Source organism: Saccostrea cucullata, unplaced genomic scaffold (assembly GCF_032062105.1).
Source record: "Saccostrea cucullata isolate Sc308-1 unplaced genomic scaffold, CSIRO_AGI_Scuc_v1 ctg660, whole genome shotgun sequence".
Classification (NCBI taxonomy): Eukaryota; Metazoa; Mollusca; class Bivalvia; order Ostreida; family Ostreidae; genus Saccostrea; species Saccostrea cuccullata.
Window position 1 is genome coordinate 83176 of NW_026927717.1, and position 18627 is coordinate 101802.

At 31.8% G+C, this 18627-nt stretch overlaps 1 protein-coding gene across 1 annotated transcript in view; it reads right to left on the minus strand.

The window, feature by feature from the left end:
* Nucleotides 1–2231: 2231 nt before the first annotated feature.
* Nucleotides 2232–18627, minus strand: part of LOC134275332 (uncharacterized) — a 92192-nt gene continuing 75796 nt past the window's right edge. The window contains exons 16-21 of the mRNA XM_062757609.1: nucleotides 18018–18227; nucleotides 17332–17385; nucleotides 16255–16298; nucleotides 11506–11635; nucleotides 11267–11395; nucleotides 2232–5593 (exon numbers count right to left, since the gene is read on the minus strand). Of these exons, the coding sequence (XP_062613593.1) occupies nucleotides 5436–5593; nucleotides 11267–11395; nucleotides 11506–11635; nucleotides 16255–16298; nucleotides 17332–17385; nucleotides 18018–18227 (725 nt within the window). The 3' untranslated portion in view covers nucleotides 2232–5435. The remainder of the gene's footprint in view (nucleotides 5594–11266; nucleotides 11396–11505; nucleotides 11636–16254; nucleotides 16299–17331; nucleotides 17386–18017; nucleotides 18228–18627) is intronic.

Sequence of the window (18627 nt, forward strand, 5' to 3'; positions counted from 1 at the left end):
TAAAACATATTCAAAGTAATTCTTGCTCAAATTTCTTTTCTATAGTGCATCGGATGATAAGGATGTAAGAAGTAAAAGTGTGTATGGTAACTTTATATCTGCCGTGTAAATAGTATTAACAAAACTGTCTATTGATTTTTGTGAGGTGGCTTGTATTTAAACGAGAAAATGAATAATCAAAAATATGTTGGTTTATCTTCTATTGTTTTCAAGTCTAAAGATTGTATTGTGGTGTAAACTATTTCTTAACATTTGCTTATTTGTAAGTTCAGATTTGTGGTGTAGTAAGCTTTACATGTTGTGGCGTGAGAATAAGTAGAATATATTGTGGAGTCAAACAAGGAAAAAAAATGATATAATGTCATTTGTATCTAAGTTTTGGCAGTAGTTAAAAAAGTTGTGGTGTGAGAATAAGAAGAATATATTGCTGTGATGCGAAAATAAGTAGAATATATTGCTGTGATGCAAAATACGTAGAACATATTGTGGAGTCAAACAAGGAATAAAAATGATATAGTGTCATTTGTATCTAAGTTTTGGCAGAGGTTGAAAATTGAGTGTGGCGTGTGGACCAGTGTAAAACAAAGGTACTACCACTCCACCAACACCTTATTTACCAACCTCTGAAAAATATTCAAGAAACTCATAGTAATTCATCTTCAGTTTTCTTTTCTGTAGTGCATTGGATGATAAGGATGTTAGTATTTAATGTTCTTATGGTTAGTTAAGATTTCTAATGCAAAGGATGTTTGCACAATTTCTTATGCTTTATGTAATGATGCTTTTTTAATGAGAAAACTAAAAAAATTTTTTGATTAGATGCTATGTTGTCCGAGAAGCTTGGCTGAAAAAATGTATTTTAAAGTGGAGTTTATAAGCTTTACATACAGTTGGATCTTATATAAACTGGCAGGTTCAGTGCTATTGGGTTATTAATTCAGTTTATGCTAAATGAAAAGTGAATATTTCTGGAGTAGTGTATGTTAATGTGTTGCTGTGAGAGAAAAAGGGATAAATATTTGAAATGAAATAAAGAAAAAAACTTGTACAATGTCATTTGTTTATATGTGTCAAGGTTGAAAATATATGTGTTAAGGTTGAAAATTGAGTGTGGTGTGTATAATAGAACAGTGTAAAGCAAAGGTACTACCACTACACCAACACCTTATTTACCAACCTAGGAAAATATATAAAACATATTCAAAGTATTTCTTGCTCAAATTTCTTTTCTATAGTGCATCGGATGATAAGGATGTAAGAAGTAAAAGTGTGTATGGAAACTTTATATCTGCTGTGTAAATAATATTAACGAAAGTGTCTACTGATTTTTGTGAGGTGGCTTGTGTTTAAAAGAGCTGGAAAATGAATAATCACAAATATGTTGGTTTGATCTTCTATTATTGTTTTCAAGTCTAAAGATTGTATAGTGGTGTAAACCATTTCTTAACATTTGCTTAATGGTAAGTTCAGATTTGTGGTGTAGTAAGCTTCACATGTTGTGGCGTGAGAATAAGTAGAATATATTGTGGAGTCAAACAAGGAATAAAAATGATATAGTGTCATTTGTATCTAAGTTTTGGCAGAGGTTGAAAATGTTGTGGTGTGAGAATAAGTAGAATATATTGCTGTGATGCGAGAATAAGTAAAATATATTGTGGAGTCAAACAAGGAATAAAAATGATATAGTGTCATTTGTATCTAAGTTTTGGCAGAGGTTGAAAATGCTGTGGTGTGAGAATAAGTAGAATATATTGCTGTGATGCGAGAATAAGTAAAATATATTGTGGAGTCAAGCAAGGAATAAAAATGATATTGTGTCATTTGTATCCAAGTTTTGGCAGAGGTTAAAAATGTTGTAGTGTGAGAATAAGTAGAATATATTACTGTGATGCGGGAATAAGTAGAGTATATTGTGGAGTCAAACAAGGAAAAAAAATGATATAGTGTCATTTGTATCTAAGTTTTGGCAGAGGTTAAAAATGTTGTAGTGTGAGAATAAGTAGAATATATTACTGTGATGCGAGAATAAGTAGAATATATTGTGGAGTCAAACAAGGAATAAAAATGATATAGTGTCATTTGTATCTAAGTTTTGGCAGAGGTTAAAAATGTTGTGGTGTGAGAATAAGTAGAATATATTGCTGTGATGCGAGAATAAGTAGAATATATTGTTGAGTCAATCAAGGAAAAAAAATAATATAGTGTCATTTGTATCTAAGTTTTGGCAGAGGTTAAAAATGCTGTGGTGTGAGAATAAGTAGAATATATTGCTGTGATGCGAGAATAAGAAAAACATATTGTGGAGTCAAGCAAGGAATAAAAATGATATAGTGTCATTTGTCTCTAAGTTTTGGCAGAGGTTAAAAATGCTGTGGTGTGAGAATAAGTAGAATATATTGCTGTGGTATTAGAATAAGAAGTATATAATGTGGAGTCAAACAAGGAAAAAAAATGATATAGTGTCATTTGTATCTAAATTTTGGCAGAGGTTGAAAATTGAGTGTGGCGTGTGGACCAGTGTAAAACAAAGGTACTACCACTCCACCAACACCTTACTTACCAACCTCTGAAAAATATATAAGAAACTCAGAGTAATTCATGCTCAGTTTTCTTTTCTATAGTGCATTGGATGATAAGGATGTTAGTATTTAATGTTCTTATGGTTTAGTAAGATTTCTAATGCAAAGGATGTTAACACAATTTCTAATGCTTTATTTAATGATGCTATTTTAATGAGAAAACTAAAAAAAATGTTTTGATTAGATGCAATGTTGTCCAGAAGCTTGGCTGTAAAACTGTTGTATTTTAAAGTGGAGTTTAGCTTATCTTATTTAAATTGGGAGGTTCAGTGCTATTGGGTTATTAATTCAGTTTATGCTAAATGAAAAGTGAATATTTCTGGAGTAGTGTATGTTAATGTGTTGCTGTGAGAGAAAAAGGGATAAATATTTGAAATGAAATAAAGAAAACAACTTGTACAATGTCATTTGTATATATGTGTCAAGGTTGAAAATATATGTGTTAAGGTTGAAAATTGAGTGTGGTGTGTATAATAGAACAGTGTAAAGCAAAGGTACTACCACTACACCAACACCTTATTTACCAACCTAGGAAAATATATAAAACATATTCAAAGTATTTCTTGCTCAAATTTCTTTTCTTTAGTGCATCGGATAATAAGGATGTAAGAAGTAAAAGTGTGTATGGTAACTTTATATCTGCTGTGTGAATTATATTAACAAAAGTGTCTATTGATTTTTGTTAGGTGGCTTGTATTTAAACCAGAAAAATGAATAATCAAAAATATGTTGGTTTGATCTTCTAGTATTGTTTTCAATTCAAGAGATTGTATTGTGGTGTAAACCTTGCTTAATGGTAAGTTCAGATTTGTGGTGTAGTAAGCTTCACATGTTGTGGCATGAGAATAACTAGAATATATTGTGGAGCCAAACAAGGAAAAAAAATGATATAGTGTCATTTGTATCTAAGTTTTGGCAGAGGTTGAAGATATTGTGGTGTGAGAATAAGTAGAATATGTTGCTGTGATGTGCGAATTGGTAAAAGAAATTGTGGAATCAAACAAGGAAAAAAAAAGATAAAGTGTCATTTGTATCTAAGTTTTGGCAGAGGTCAAAGATACTGTGGGGTGAGAATAAGTAGAATATATTGTAGAGTCAAACAAGGAAAAAAATGATAAAGAGTCATTTGTATCTAAGATTAGGCAGAGGTTGAAAATCCTGTGGTGTGAGAATAAGAATACATTGTGGAGTCAATCAAGGAAAAACATAATATTGTATCATTTGTGTCTAAGTTTTGGCAGAGGTCGAAAATTTTGTGGTGTGAGAAAAAGTAGAATATACTATTGTGGTGTCAGAATAAGTAGAATATATTGTGGAGTCAAACAAGGAAAAAAAATGATATAATGTCATTTGTATCTAAGATTTGGCAGAGGTTGAAAATAAAGTGTGGCGTGTGGACCAGTGTAAAACAAAGGTACTACCACTCCACCAACACCAGTTTACTAACCTGTGAAAATATTAAAGAAACTCAGAGTAATTCATGCTCAAATTTCTTTTCTATAGTGCATTGGATGATAAGGATGTTAGTATTTAATGTTCTTATGGTTAGGTAAGATTTCTAATGCAAAGGATGTTTGCACAACTTTCTAACGCTTAATGTTATGGTGAATCTTTAATAAGAAAAAAATGATTGATTTCTAAATTTTTGCAGTTTTAAAAATTGAAAGAATTTTCTTCAATAAGATGCAATGTTGTCCAAGAATCTTAGATGTTAAACTGTTGTATTTTAAAGTGTAGTTTAGCTTTACATACAGTTGAATCTTATATATACTGGAAGATTTAGTGCTAATGGTCATTAATTCTGTTAATGCTAAAAGAAAAGTGAATATTTCTGGAGCAGTAAATGCTAATGTGTTGGTGTGAGATAAAGAGGGATATATATTTGAAATGAATAAAGAAAAAAAACTTGTACAATGTCATTTGTATATATATGTGTCAAGGTTGAAAATTGAGTGTAGTGTGTGTAACAGTAACAAAGGTTTTACCACTCCACCATTACCTTAATATTTACCATCTTTCGAATTTAATTGTGTTATTTCATAATCTTTGAGTTATGATCCATATCGTTAAGTTCATGCACAGCACATTAATTGCCCTTACATTAGCTTTTCCAGCCTTTGGCTTCATTAAAATTGAGTGTAGTGTATGGACCAGTGTAGAAATAAAGAGGAAATATCCTGTATGTATAAATCTAGTTCTGACTTTGGTCATCTTTGGAATCTTGACAGAAGTTGTCAGTTTTTAATGTTGCAAAACACAAAACACAGATGGAAGGTTTATACTACATTTACATAAAACTTTATTTAAATGCTGTACTTGTTAAAATACCAGTTTATTTTCTTGATACGTTCATGTCACTGATTTATTCAGGTAATTTTACAGGTTTACATGTTCTCATACTTTGTATCTGCATAAAATTCTTTGGAAAATGGATAAAAAAGCCTCGTCCTATATAGTAAGTTCGTCCTATCTAAGGATTTTTCAAAAATTAAGGCTAAAAATGAGCCTTTTGTCCTATATAACCCATCGACCTGTAATCCAAAAAATACGGTATGTAATTTATGAAATGATACTTCCTACATGTACTTATTTTTAAAGTATTGGTCGATTTATATGAAGAATAAAAATTTTTGGAAAGGTTTGTTTGCATTGATGAACTTTTCAAGTTTAAAGGTGATGGAAATTTTCTTGCATAAATTAATATAATGACCTCTAAGACGTGGCTGCTGTGTCCTTTATCTTTGACAGTAAAGTTTAGCTTTAAGTACAGCTAATCTTGTATTCCTATTCCAAAATTTAAAATAAATAATAAAGACAAAAATGTGAGAAAGTTGTATGAAACTTTTTGTTTTCTGACTATCGAGTTAGTTTCACCATGTTTTTCTCATACTTCCCCCGACTTTGTCTTCTAAGATTTATCACTTTGGTACGAATCTTGTGGACTTTGTCTTTATCTGGATACTCCTTCAAAACATCTGGATATTTCGAAATAAATCTGCGTATCTTCTTTGTCACTGCAAATATAAATTAAACAATATTTAACGACATTCGATCCTGATATTTAAAGTCTTAAACTTTTTTTGCCAAGTATATTTTTAGTTTCTACATACATAGCTTAATTAAAATTCAAATAAAAAAATGGGGGTCAATATGCTTCTTTTAGCGCTACAGTACATTTAATATGACCTTTCTGCAATGAAATTTGTGTTTTAATTAAAAATTACATCTTCGACGTTTTCCCTCCAATATTTTTATCCAATTAAAGCATGAAACAAAATGAAATCTAAGTATGTTTAAAAACAGACACTTAAAAATTGTGACTAAGAAAAAGTTTCAAATTGCTTCGCATAATCAATTATTTGACCTTTCTGCACTAATAAAATGTTATTTTTCCGGCATTGAAAATGTAATAAGCAAGAAATTTTTTTTAAAGTCTTAAACTTTTTCTGATTTTAAGCAAATAGGTGAAAGTTATCTTGAATATTTAGAAAAGAATATCAAAAGTGGGGGTATATTATGTAGCAGCATTGATCTCTTGTAAATAACTACAGGCATGTAGGATATGACCCCCTCCCTCCTTTCCATTTTTTTTTACTTGCTAACGCTGGGGATGAGTAATTTTTTCTCTCCAATTTTTGAATTTTAACTCGATCCACCCTATATATGCATGTTGATTTAATCAAAATATTTACTAGTCGGAGGCACATGAAGAATTATATATATGGAAATCTGAAAAGGAAGAATTCAAATTTCTGTATATTCCATGATCTTCTACGCTTTAGATAGTGATCCTGCAAGTGAAGATTAAAAACAGCGTAAAGAGATAAAAATGTTAACTTATTTATAACATGCAATACGTATTAAAAAGCCAAAATAGGATGACCCCCCGAAAAACAGAAGGGGGGGGGGGGTGGATACTCGATCCAATTTCCTGTGTAAGAAACAGCACGCGATCTTGTCAGTTACATGTACATATTTTATTCGCTGGGTTGCTTTCCATATTCGTTCAGGAGAATTAATGTTATATGTACTGTGAAATCACTAATTTTCGTGGGGGGTTAATTTTCGTTGTTTTCGTGGTATGAAGAGACCCATGAATTTATGACCATCACGAAAGGTTAATTTTCATATGCACAACTACGAAATAGATCTTCGTCCACGAAATCAAATCCCCACGAACCAACTTTTTTTCCTCAAACCACGAAAATTTGACCCCACGAAAATATGTGATTTTACAGTATACACTGAACGTCTAAGAACAAAATAAAATCTGCCTGTTAGTGTTAATTGCGCCTAATAAAATTAATGTTTAAATTATCGCCCCATTTACCCCTCTAAAATTCCTTGTACGTATTTTTTTTTCTATCCTTATACGTATAAGCATAAGATGAAATCAAGTTCAGATTAATTTTAGTTATTCGCTGCCTCTCTGTAAACTTAAACGAAAACATTTTCAATATAAACACAGAATGCATAAATACTTATACTCGAGAGGATATTTGATGGAAATTGATTTATAAGAATTAAGTTAATGAGTTATTGTTGATTTGATAGCCTAGCTGAATTTTCAAAAGAAAAATTATATATACAAAGCGTAAAAAACTTATTTCGGGGTTGGGGATTGGGGGTGTTAGTTGGGGGTCCTTGACTTCTAAATCTTCATACCTACGACTTTTCAAACAAACTTAGATCACAGATCTGCGATTTCAACGGGGATGGAGAGTCTGCCTTTTCCAAAGGGGAATACAAGGTCACTTTTTTTGCAAATTTCGGCGAGAATCCGCGCATGAATAAAACAAACAAACAAGCCAAAAAAAAAAAAAAAAAGAAAAGAAACGGTAAGAAATAAACACATAAAAATTTTTTTTAAAAAAACTAAAGAACTGATTGTTGATTAACGCCTTTTATGTGAATTTTCACTAGTATTAGACGTAATAAGCTTAAAGGAAAAAATGTCTAATAATTATTTTCTTGAATTATTATGAAACTGGTCATTTGAAAGCAGATATACGTGAATTTCCTATTCTTAAAATCCGTATAATTTTTTCTTTGCTGTATACCGGATGGATATTCACGACGTCAAGCGTGACGTCGCGTTATTTTATGACGTTGTTATTAAAAATGCTAAATTTTTCAATATGAAAGCAGTTATCTACAATTTAATTACGAAAAAATGAACCCGAAGACATATTATTTTTTTCACATAGATTTCTTTCAAATCAGTTCTATTTTTAAATACCAAAGGATAAATAAATTCGTCTGCACGATTTAAAAGTTATAGATATTTTTTCTTATTAAGACTTTGCCTGAAATCAAGCTAAAAACGACGTTTTTCCTATGTAATTCAATGGAGTACCGTTGAAAATGTAACTACAACAATGTCATATTTGGAATTCAATTACACAAAAACGGTGCAGACGAATTTTATGAAATTTTCAGAGAATAGAAATAAAAGGTAGAGAAATAATATAGGTAATTTTCATGGTATGTTTTCGAACACTTTTAAAAGCCCTGTAAACCTGCGACCTACGTTAAAAGCAAAGGTCAGATGAAATGGAAAATGGCCATCCACGGCCAGTAGTTGTCAAGCAAATTAAAATGTTTAGCTTGACTAAATAGCCCAAACACTCCTGGTATGGAATTAATCATAGAATTTTTCTGTCCCAACCCAGATTTATTTATTATGCCCCCCCCCTCCCTAAAACCCTTTGCCATATCCTAATAACTTCTTATTTGAGGTGGGATAATTTTCCCCCATATTTTTTATTACAAGATGCCCACAGGCCTTATAGGTCACCTAAGTATCATGTTACAATTTTCTAGCAACTGAATTTGGTTGGTGTTTTACACAAAAGCCATGAAATTTGGAAGAGGCACCATTGTTTATTATAATTATACACTTTGCATGCTGAATTTTGTTACTTAAAAACAAGAGATATATCAGAGTAACAAAGATGATTGATTGATTGTATATTGTTAAACATCCATCTCAAGTAACAAAGAGAAAATGCATTTCCCCTTTTTAATCAGTTGTGCACCCCATCCCACAGGAACTGCTAACACTGCATGGAGCCACATATTTCAACATTTTGGAAGTTCTATCATAAATTATATTTCAGCATAAATGGTTTATTAATATTAAAAAAAAAGATTTCATATAGATTATTTATTTTCTGGCTAAGTACCGACCAGGGCCCTGAAATTGATCACTTTGGAAGAGAAATCTTTCTTCATGATAAATATGTACTTAGATCATTGGATAAATGGTTGATTAATATTAAAAAAAAAGATTTCATATAAATAATTTATTTTCAGGCTAAGTACCAACCAGGGGCCCTGAAATTGATCACTTTGGAAGAGAAATCTTTCTTCATGATAAATATGTACTTAGATCAACCCTGAAATTCAGAAACTGGGAAGAAGTATCCTTCCTAATCTCAACTTTGCACATAGTTCATTGATTTAATATACAGGAGCAGAGAAGATTTTTAAACAATTTAAATTCATGAAATTCACAAAAAACACAATTTCGGAAGAGACAGGGTTCCTTCGAATGAGACCTTTAAAACCGAGGCCCAGTGTCAGCTTCAGTCTTTGGCATGAAGAAGATCCCTCACTGTTCAATAGCCCTGGGTGCCGAGTAAAGGTAAAAATATGAAGATCTTCACCAGCATACTGTGACGTCTCCATATGAGTGAAAAATTCTCAAGAGGGATGTTAAACAATATACAATCAATCAATCAATGGAAAGAGACAGCTTTATCTAACATAAACATGTACTTGGTAAGTTTATTAAATACCCGCAAGCAGAGAAGAAAATATTAAAAGAATAAATGTATATTCACTATATAATCAATAGAGCCCCACCCTAATTCCAGAATCCCTATTCCTGGGGCCATATTAAATTCACAATTTTGGAGGAGACACTCTTACTCATTTTAACTTTGTACTTGCCAATGGTTAGTTCATTTGATACCCTGAGGCAGATAAGATTTTCAAAGAATTTATGCATTTCCACTATATAATTGATAGAGCCCCGTCCTTACACCAGAACCTCTAAACTTGGAATCATGAAATTCAAAATTTTGGAAGAGGCAGCCTTATTCAACATAACTCTGTACTTGGTTTGTTTATTTAATGCCCGGGGGCAGAGAAAAATATTTTCCAAGAAATAATGCATTTTTCAATGTACAATATATACATCCCTGTCCTAACACTAAAACCCCTGACCCATGGGTCATAAATTTAATAATTTTGGTAGAGGACTCAATGCTGATTATAATCATGTCATCAGTTTGAATGCTTGATTTCAGGGATTAAAATAGATTTTTTTCCCCGCCATGTATATGGCTGGGGCATATTTTTAGTTACACAGTCAGTTAGTGACCTAATACGGAATCATACAGGGTGTGAAATGGAAATCCGTATTGGGCGAGGCGAAGCCGAGTCCCAATACGGATTTCCATTTCACACCCTGTATGATTCCGTATTAGGTCACTAACTGACTGTGTTACGAATTTATCCCGCTGAAGACCTTTATAGATATAAATAAAATATTTGTGCATATTATGAAAATATTTTAAGTTTTAATCCAATAACAATTAACATATTTTATCGTTACAGTAACAAGAAATTTAACTAAACTACCTACGTTAACCGTTTCTTAGCCGCCATTTTTATTTACAATAACAACGCTGAGATGGAATCGTGTGCCCGATTTTCATATTACGCCTCGACGGAGACGTAATACGGAAAATTTCAGGGCGTCATGTGATTAGCTTTTATCCAATCAGTAATCGACAAATTTGTCTGAAGCAGGATAAAGTATTTGTCATGTCTATCTTCCGTCCTTCAACACACATTGTGTTTAGCTCTGTCTAAAGCTAAGTTTGAAAGAAACTATCCAAGATATTTTCATCAAACTTAATATGTTGATACATATTGATGAGAGTTATGCAACTGCATCAACAATTTTTTACCTTGACCTTTCCTTCGACCTTTCTTTTTGCGTGGACCCTGAGGTTCACACAGTAAATATATAAGCGAGATTTAACCAGATGCCATGTGCAAATGACAAGCTAAGCATGAGCAAGAATGCTAGAGTTCGCCCCTAGGCCACTTGCCCATAGAATAATTTGCCCTATTCGAATTAGAATATGCCATTTATTGGCAATTCGCACTTTTAAGTCCGCATATTGTATTTATTTGTTTAATAATTTGATATTTTAGCAATCCAAATACCATTTGACAGAGGTCTGAAGCAACATTTTTTAATGTGCGGGAAATGGGGGGGGGGGGGGCTGACAAAAAAGAATCGGCAAACTACAGAGCTTTGTTACAAAATTGGATGTCAATGAATAGTTGCTGAAAAGAAACTGTAAACTGAATCAATGCACAATGTATAATGATGCACTAAAATGGATAGCAATAAGTTACCTGAGTTTACTCAGGTAACCTAAAAAATAATTAAAACAATGCACTCTCTCCTACATGTATTAACCCCTGCAATATATTTTGTGGGTATTAAGAAATTATGTTCAAATTTCGAGCCACTGTAAAGCAAAGTTTTAAAATGAGAAACAATGACAAAAATTGGTTACCAACATACAGACACTTACGGGGAGAGAAATACCTGAGTAAATCTGTAAACCAGAATATGGAAAGCAGGGTGGGAGTAATACACATACCTCCATGTAGTGATCCTTGGTTTCCCGACTTTGAAAATTCATTGATGTCCTCTTTGAAAAAATCTTTTATTGCTCTATCCTCTTGTGGAAGCCAGGTATGCTTTCTACATGCTTTTGATACCTTTTTTCCTGTAAAATATGAACCCATCAAGCTATTGTAAAAAAAAAAAAAAAACAATATTTATATATAAAGGCAAATAAAACAAATGCATACAATCTTTACTAATTTAGATTTTTACCATTCAGAGACTCCATATCTTCAGAATCTTCACTTTCTTTACTGGATTCATCAGAAGAGTCATCATGCATTTGAACAAAGTCAGGATCACTTAAATTTTTGGAAATTTTCTCTCTACTAGGCCCTGGAACCTGTACAAAAACAAAAACATGACTATCTGCTTTCTATTAAACACACAGTTGATTAATTATCAATACATTGTACATGTAATAACATAGTTATTTTTTGTCCAGATTTATTGTGTACAATCAAGTTGACTCCAACTTTACACTGTTAAAGGTTTGTGATAGTTTTCCTCTATAAGACCCTTGAAAGCTACTTGTAATTTATGTTTGGTCTTTTACTTATAAAACCAATAATAAAAGAGCTTAAGTAGGTTAAGTCTATAAAAATGACTTCTTCCTGTAACAGAAAGTGTCAATTCCATGTTTAATGATTAATTGTGTATAATAACTTTAGTAAATCTTCTGAACTTTTTAACAACAAAATAAAAAAAAAGGTGCTGAGAAATATTCAACTTAAAAAGGATAGATCGATGTAGTATGTTGTCACGAGTTATTAAATCATATTACTATCAATTGAAAATAAATGCTTAACTGTCTTGCGTGGCTGATCAAATACTACTGATTTTGCACACAAGTGAGAGCCATGCCCAAGTATTTGGTTTTGCACACTAAGGTATAAAACATTGCTATATATTTGACTGACAAGTGATCTATCAGGGACTTATTGATTTCACTATAATAATTTTTATGCATGTGTTGGCTTAAACCCCAGTCACTTTTCCAAAAACAACCAACGGCCAACTGGTTTTGAAGCAAAAATTGGATTCTTTGGGTGACAGACGGCAGTTTATCGGCCGTTGTCTTGCCCGATTTTGACCTCTTTTTTGGACTGCTGACCAAGTTTTTGTCCATTGGTCCAAGTTAGAGTTTTTTCTGCGTCGGTGGCTGATTTCTTCAGTTAAAATTATTTATCGACCAACTTTCAATCATGGACTGACAATCGGCAGTCAGTTTATTCAGTCATTCGTCTGTCGTCTGTCAATAAGGTTCAGGGATCGATGACTGGGCTACGATTGGCTGACTTGTGAATATTTAACCTATAAACATGATGAAAGATACATAACACAAAAGAAAATTTGATGCTTGGATTGATAAATATTTTTTGAATGTAAGTAAAATAGATGATTAATCCATAAAGATATAAAGTAATCTTAGGTATTTTATGCTGCTTAGATATGCACCATTTGTCATTTGTATATTCAATTCTGTACAAAATTTTGCAAACATTTTCAACATTGAGTCAAAATTTCATAAAATCCTGCCACTTTGCCTTGCAAACATTACTCACATCACCTATCTGAATATCGATCGATGAAAAAATATTTGATTTCCATTACGTATTGTTGATGTTTAATCAAAAAGTTTTGTGCTTATTTTCGTCTATTGTTTGTATGGGTGTTGAATCGATGTGTGTGTTTTTATATTTTTGTAGGTTTGGAACCTGATCCCACCTCTGATGTTATGGTGGTCCATGTTTGCTCTGCCCCTATTTTGTATTGTTTTATGGACTCTTGAAATATTTTTTCATTATCTCCATATGTTTCATTTCTTCTGTATCCATTAAATTCCATGTACTGAGACCAAACCAGTTTTTTCATTGACAAACAAGAATATGACCCTGTGACATGCAATATACCAGTCATTTGCGTTAAAATATACTGAATGAAATGGCAACATCAGATTCCAAAAACCTGAATGATCAATCACACCTTTTTGGACCATTCACCACTCTGGTATCTTGATTTGAATGAAATACAAAAGAGAACTTGCTTCTATGCGAATATGACTGAACAAAACTTTGCATCGTAATTCTTATGAACTATTATTGTCCCATCAAACACAGGAAAACCAGTTAAATCATGCAGACTTAAAATGTTTATTGTTTATTATGCAGCTGGTTGGATCTTGGGCATATATTGTTTTTGTCCTTGGTGTCTCTTTATCTGTTTGTCTTTTGTTTAACCATCACCATAACTTTTGAACTATGAAAGATATAGAGACTTCATATTTCGTATGCTTATGTTATTAAGTTATTAAATTATTTCAAATGACACCAAGGTCAATAACCTTGCGCCTTGACGTAACTTATTTGCTATAAATTGCTTTTTCGAACTTTCACCATACCATACTTGCTAACCTCCAGCATGTAAAAATCTGGTCATAACGCACAACAACATTCACGGCATACTTACCATAATTAAATTTTATGCATATATATACAAAGTATTTGTGTATTGAGAATTCTTTTATTGAAAAAGGATTTCATTTACTATGACAAAAAATTCATACAAAATTTGATTAAATTTACATAATAAAAATGACTATTGAAGGTCTCATATCTCAGTATTGACCTGAAGTAAGTGTGCATTTTGTTTTTATAAAAAGCCTTTTCAGTTTCTGCTAAACTGAAAGTTTTGAAGTTATTTTTCCTCTTTCTTAATTAATTAACTACTGCAATATGTTTTAAATATGAAGTTAGGCCTACACTGTCTTTGATAACTTTATTTTATCTAGAATGAAAGTTTTTTTTTTTCCAAGATTCCTTGATATGTACATAAATATCGTTTCTCTTTTTCTTGGTTCAATCAGAAGACATGTTTGGTTCAATTTGATCCTGTCGGCCCTGATAACGATCAAGTTCTATCAAAAGCAATTTTAATTTACTTCAAATATTGATTTTTCAAAACAACGTTTTACACCTGCAGTGATAATTAATCCATCAGCATTGTTTACATGGATCTAAGCTTGGGTTGTAACTGGAAGTTAAAAGTGCAACCTAATTTATGAACCAAATCCGGAAATCTGGAGATTGCCAACTGCCTTACAACTCAGGGGTGTGCAATTAAAAGAAAATCAAGTATTAACCCACAAGCTTAATGTAACAACAATAAAGTTATTAGTCCGAAGTTAAAAGTGACCAAATATTGAGGCAAAAAACTGTATAAACTATTATTATATAGTCTATTTATAGTCCCAATATAATATATACAAATGCAAACAGTCCATAACACTACATATTCACCGGATTTGAGGCCGTATTCACCGGTGGGTCAATGCGCGTGCAACGGCATTGTGACGTCACAATCAAAATATCAAACAACGTTGTAAACGATGGTTGCAACGGCCGCAGCGAGCTATGTATCTGTGTAGGAAAACAATTATTCAAACCTATTTCAGGATTATTTTTTAACATCTGGACGTCTTACACATAGCGAAACACCGAGGCTACAAACAGTAATCTGGAGATTTTTTTTTATTTTCAACAATGGAAGATCCAATCTCCCATGCAGAGTTGTCGTTTGTTCCTCTCTCAGACACCTCTGCAATGGGCTCACGTCAAGAATTTTGAATTAACGTATAAAACATTATATTTGCAGGATTGTTTCAAATTCAATGAATAGATATGGATATATTTAGTAAATATCTATCTCAAATCTAAGACATAAGCATAGAAATTGAATTATAATTAACTGAAATAAACGCACTATTTCTCGTGTTTAACACTGTGATATACGCGACCCAGCGACAGAGGTGAATGTATGAGCCGATGGTAGAGAGTGTGGAAGATCGCAAATGAAAATGGTGTCGTCATACAGCCTTCAATGTCTTGTCTATTCAAATCCCGACTATATAATAAAACAATTATGGACTCTTTTGGTGTTGAATATTGTTTGTAATTCACCAGAAAAATATCCATATTGACCTCAGCTTCGCCTCGGTCAATATGAATATTTTTCTGGAGAATTACAAACCATATTCGACACCAAAAGAGTCCATACTTGTATAATATTCTAAAAGTTCATAATTGAGAAAGCTAGGGTCCCAAGCCATTCCTTTTATAGTTGAAGTTTAAAACTTTTAAGAAATTATCTTTTCTTTTCTGAACATATTGCACTACTCTGGCTTTATCTAAAATGAAGCAAAAATCATTTTTTTTTTCATTTCAAACAATTAAGTATAATTGATAAATATTAAAGTTTAATCACATAACACTTAGCTATCATTTGATTTGGGGATCATATATAATTGAAAGAGATATCTGCATGTATTAACCATTAACAGAGGAATAGAGGAAATTCGGATTAGGAAAAAAAAAACGATTGTTTCATAAGTAAATAAGTCAGGTAGAACTGCAAAATGGATGAGATTAAATTGATTTAAGAGCAGTAGGAGCATGCTGGCTGGAAAATTTTCATTAGTTGGAAATTAAATAGCAAAACAATGAGTGAAAATATCGTTTGTGTTTCGCATGTATTTACATGCATAATTTTAATTTCATTTTTAGTACCCCCCAAAAAACGGTAGCTCCGGGTGTTGGGCAATGCTAGTTGTACACCCCTGCAATTACCACGCAATGGTAAGCAAATTACAACGAACTCGTTGATGTAGAAATTGAACTCACTTGTTTTGTTTCTGTACTTTCAATTTCGATTTCAAAGATGAATGTAAAAGTTAAACTGACAGGCCATTAACTTCTGGATTTTTATGATGAAAAAAAAGTTTGGGTCAGCAATTAAAATTAGGGTCGGTCGGGTAACCGTAAACTAACATATTTTTTTGTAACGCCTTATCATAGTGTTTTACAAACACATTTTGTTTTTTAAGTCTTTATTTAAGAAATCTCATTTAATCCCAATCTTTTGTATCAATTAGCTTTCAGTCTATTTAATTTTAAAGAAATATACCTTGCTTTTTGAAGTATGGTCAATGGGTAATTTCCTCTTGGATTCTGTAAACAAAATAGTTAGACAATTAAATAGTAAATTATGTTACATAATGATTATGTTACATAGACATGCTTCTGGCATTAAATTGAAAAGACAGAATTATAGATGATTCAAAACAGGCTAGGGATCTTGGTGTCAACTTGGCCCGCCAGAATCTCCAGGATAAAGGTGGGTGCAAAATGCTTCATTCTATGCAATTCCTGACACTTAGTTTACACTTTGAAATTATCTTCTTTTTATCTGTTATCATATCATAGTCTGATACTTTTGTTTTTCAATTTATGTCATCTTTTCATCAATTTCTTTTGTTACAATGATCAACATTTCTAATACCGTTCAACAACTGGCTGATTAAATACTTTGAATGAATTTGATTCTCTAAATTTTATTGTCATTGTATGATTTTCAATCCATAACTGTGATTGATGCTTTTAATAAAACTTCCAACGATTGGTTGAATTTGTGTTCCTTAAATTCTTTAGCCAATGAAATTTTACTTGACATTTAATCCTTCGAGAAATAAGGTAAAACACAACTGACAAAATGGCATAAAAGGAAAATATTAAGATACTTTTTAAAAAGTTGAATACAAAGTTTAATGCGCAGTGAACAATCTGAATTCTACTCTAAAGAAGAAAAAACATGCCCGATTATGATGATTTCATAATGATTATGGGGCTGGGTAATTCTCTAAGCTGCCTTTAGAACCCCTTATATTTTCCCCTCACTTCTTGTAACAAATAGGTCTTTTAAGTTTCAACTTTTTCTTCCACTGGTTTTAAATTAAAACATGCATAAAATTTCACAATTTCTGAACTATCTCCACTTGAATGAGGATATTCACTTTTCATTTGAACAAACTGGAAAATCTTTCATCAAATATTTTTTGTGGCAAGTTTGGTTGAAATTTGCTTTCAGTTCAGGTGAGCTAAAAACACAGCTGTTCATGAACAATGGAAGTCCTTATAAATTTCAATCAATTTTTTATAAATAAGAAATTCTAAATTAAGGATATATTTGTTTGTGTACTTATACGTTTTGTCTGTCCTCTGGAAGTCCCTTCTTCTGACTGCCTTGACATCTCAGATTCTGTCATTGATTAAACAAAGTATTCATGTTGGTAAGCCTGAGCATCACAAGCTACATGTATCTAACAATATGATATATCACAATATGGTCTTGCGATACAACATATATCATGATACAATTGTCAACAGTTAAATTGAATGATATCTTTAATTATTCTTGCTTGTTAACCTCCGCAGTTGAAGAAAATATTAAAAAAAAACTTTTTTTGAGACTCATAATCAAAGTTATTTAGAGGTGGGCATACAGTCTTAGCATTATATTTTTTTCCTTTTTACCCTTGTTTTCAATCATTTTGTAACATTAAATTTTCACTGTTTTGATGAAGAATTTTCAAACAAGTCAATGAACATTAACTAGTACAATATCACAAAACAGAAATAGCAATATGATATGCATATCATGAGACCTTGTGATCAATACGTATTGATGCATTGCTGTATTGTTATACCTATACATATGTTTAAGAAATATTGATTATAACAACAGTTTAATTATAAATACATTTATAAGTAAACGGTGAACTTGAAATAAGAATATATCGTAGTTCTCATCTTTATCATTAAAAAAACTGTGACAATAAAAATTTTTATTGGTCTGTTTGTGAATGAGCTAAACAATAATCAAAAAAATACCTTCAAGCATCTTTATGGTATTTTCTGCAACAAGCCATGCATCTTCAGTAAAGTACTGCTGTGCACACTCTTGAACATCTTTTTTCAAAATCAAGGCTCTACTCTCTTGCAAAATCTCTGGATCAACAGTTACTTCTTCCTCCTGAATTTGTCTTGATAAATCAAAGAGTTCTGTAATCGGGACTTCTTGGGCCATTTCACATAGGAAGACTATAAATTAAAAAAAAAGGATGATATCAATGAGTTGAAATAGCACAAAGTTAAATGTCATGCTTCTGCTTTTATTTTCTTGAAAAAATTATCCATACCACATGTCACAGTTGATATTTAATTAGATACTTTGTTAATAATTCACATTTGATTAGCGCGCATTGAGAGTGTTTTCTAGTAGGTTTCTTTTTGTTATCCTTAATAAACATCATAAAACTGAATCCAGCTTTTTCTCTCATACGATTGACACTGTGACACACATATTTCAGAAATGTTGGTCTCATATACATTACAATATCAAGGCATAGTGTAAACAGAACTGGGATTTGTGTATGAATTTGTTAAACTTTCTAAGCTGAAAATTGTAGAAGGTACATGTAACATTTTGTTTGCAAGCACC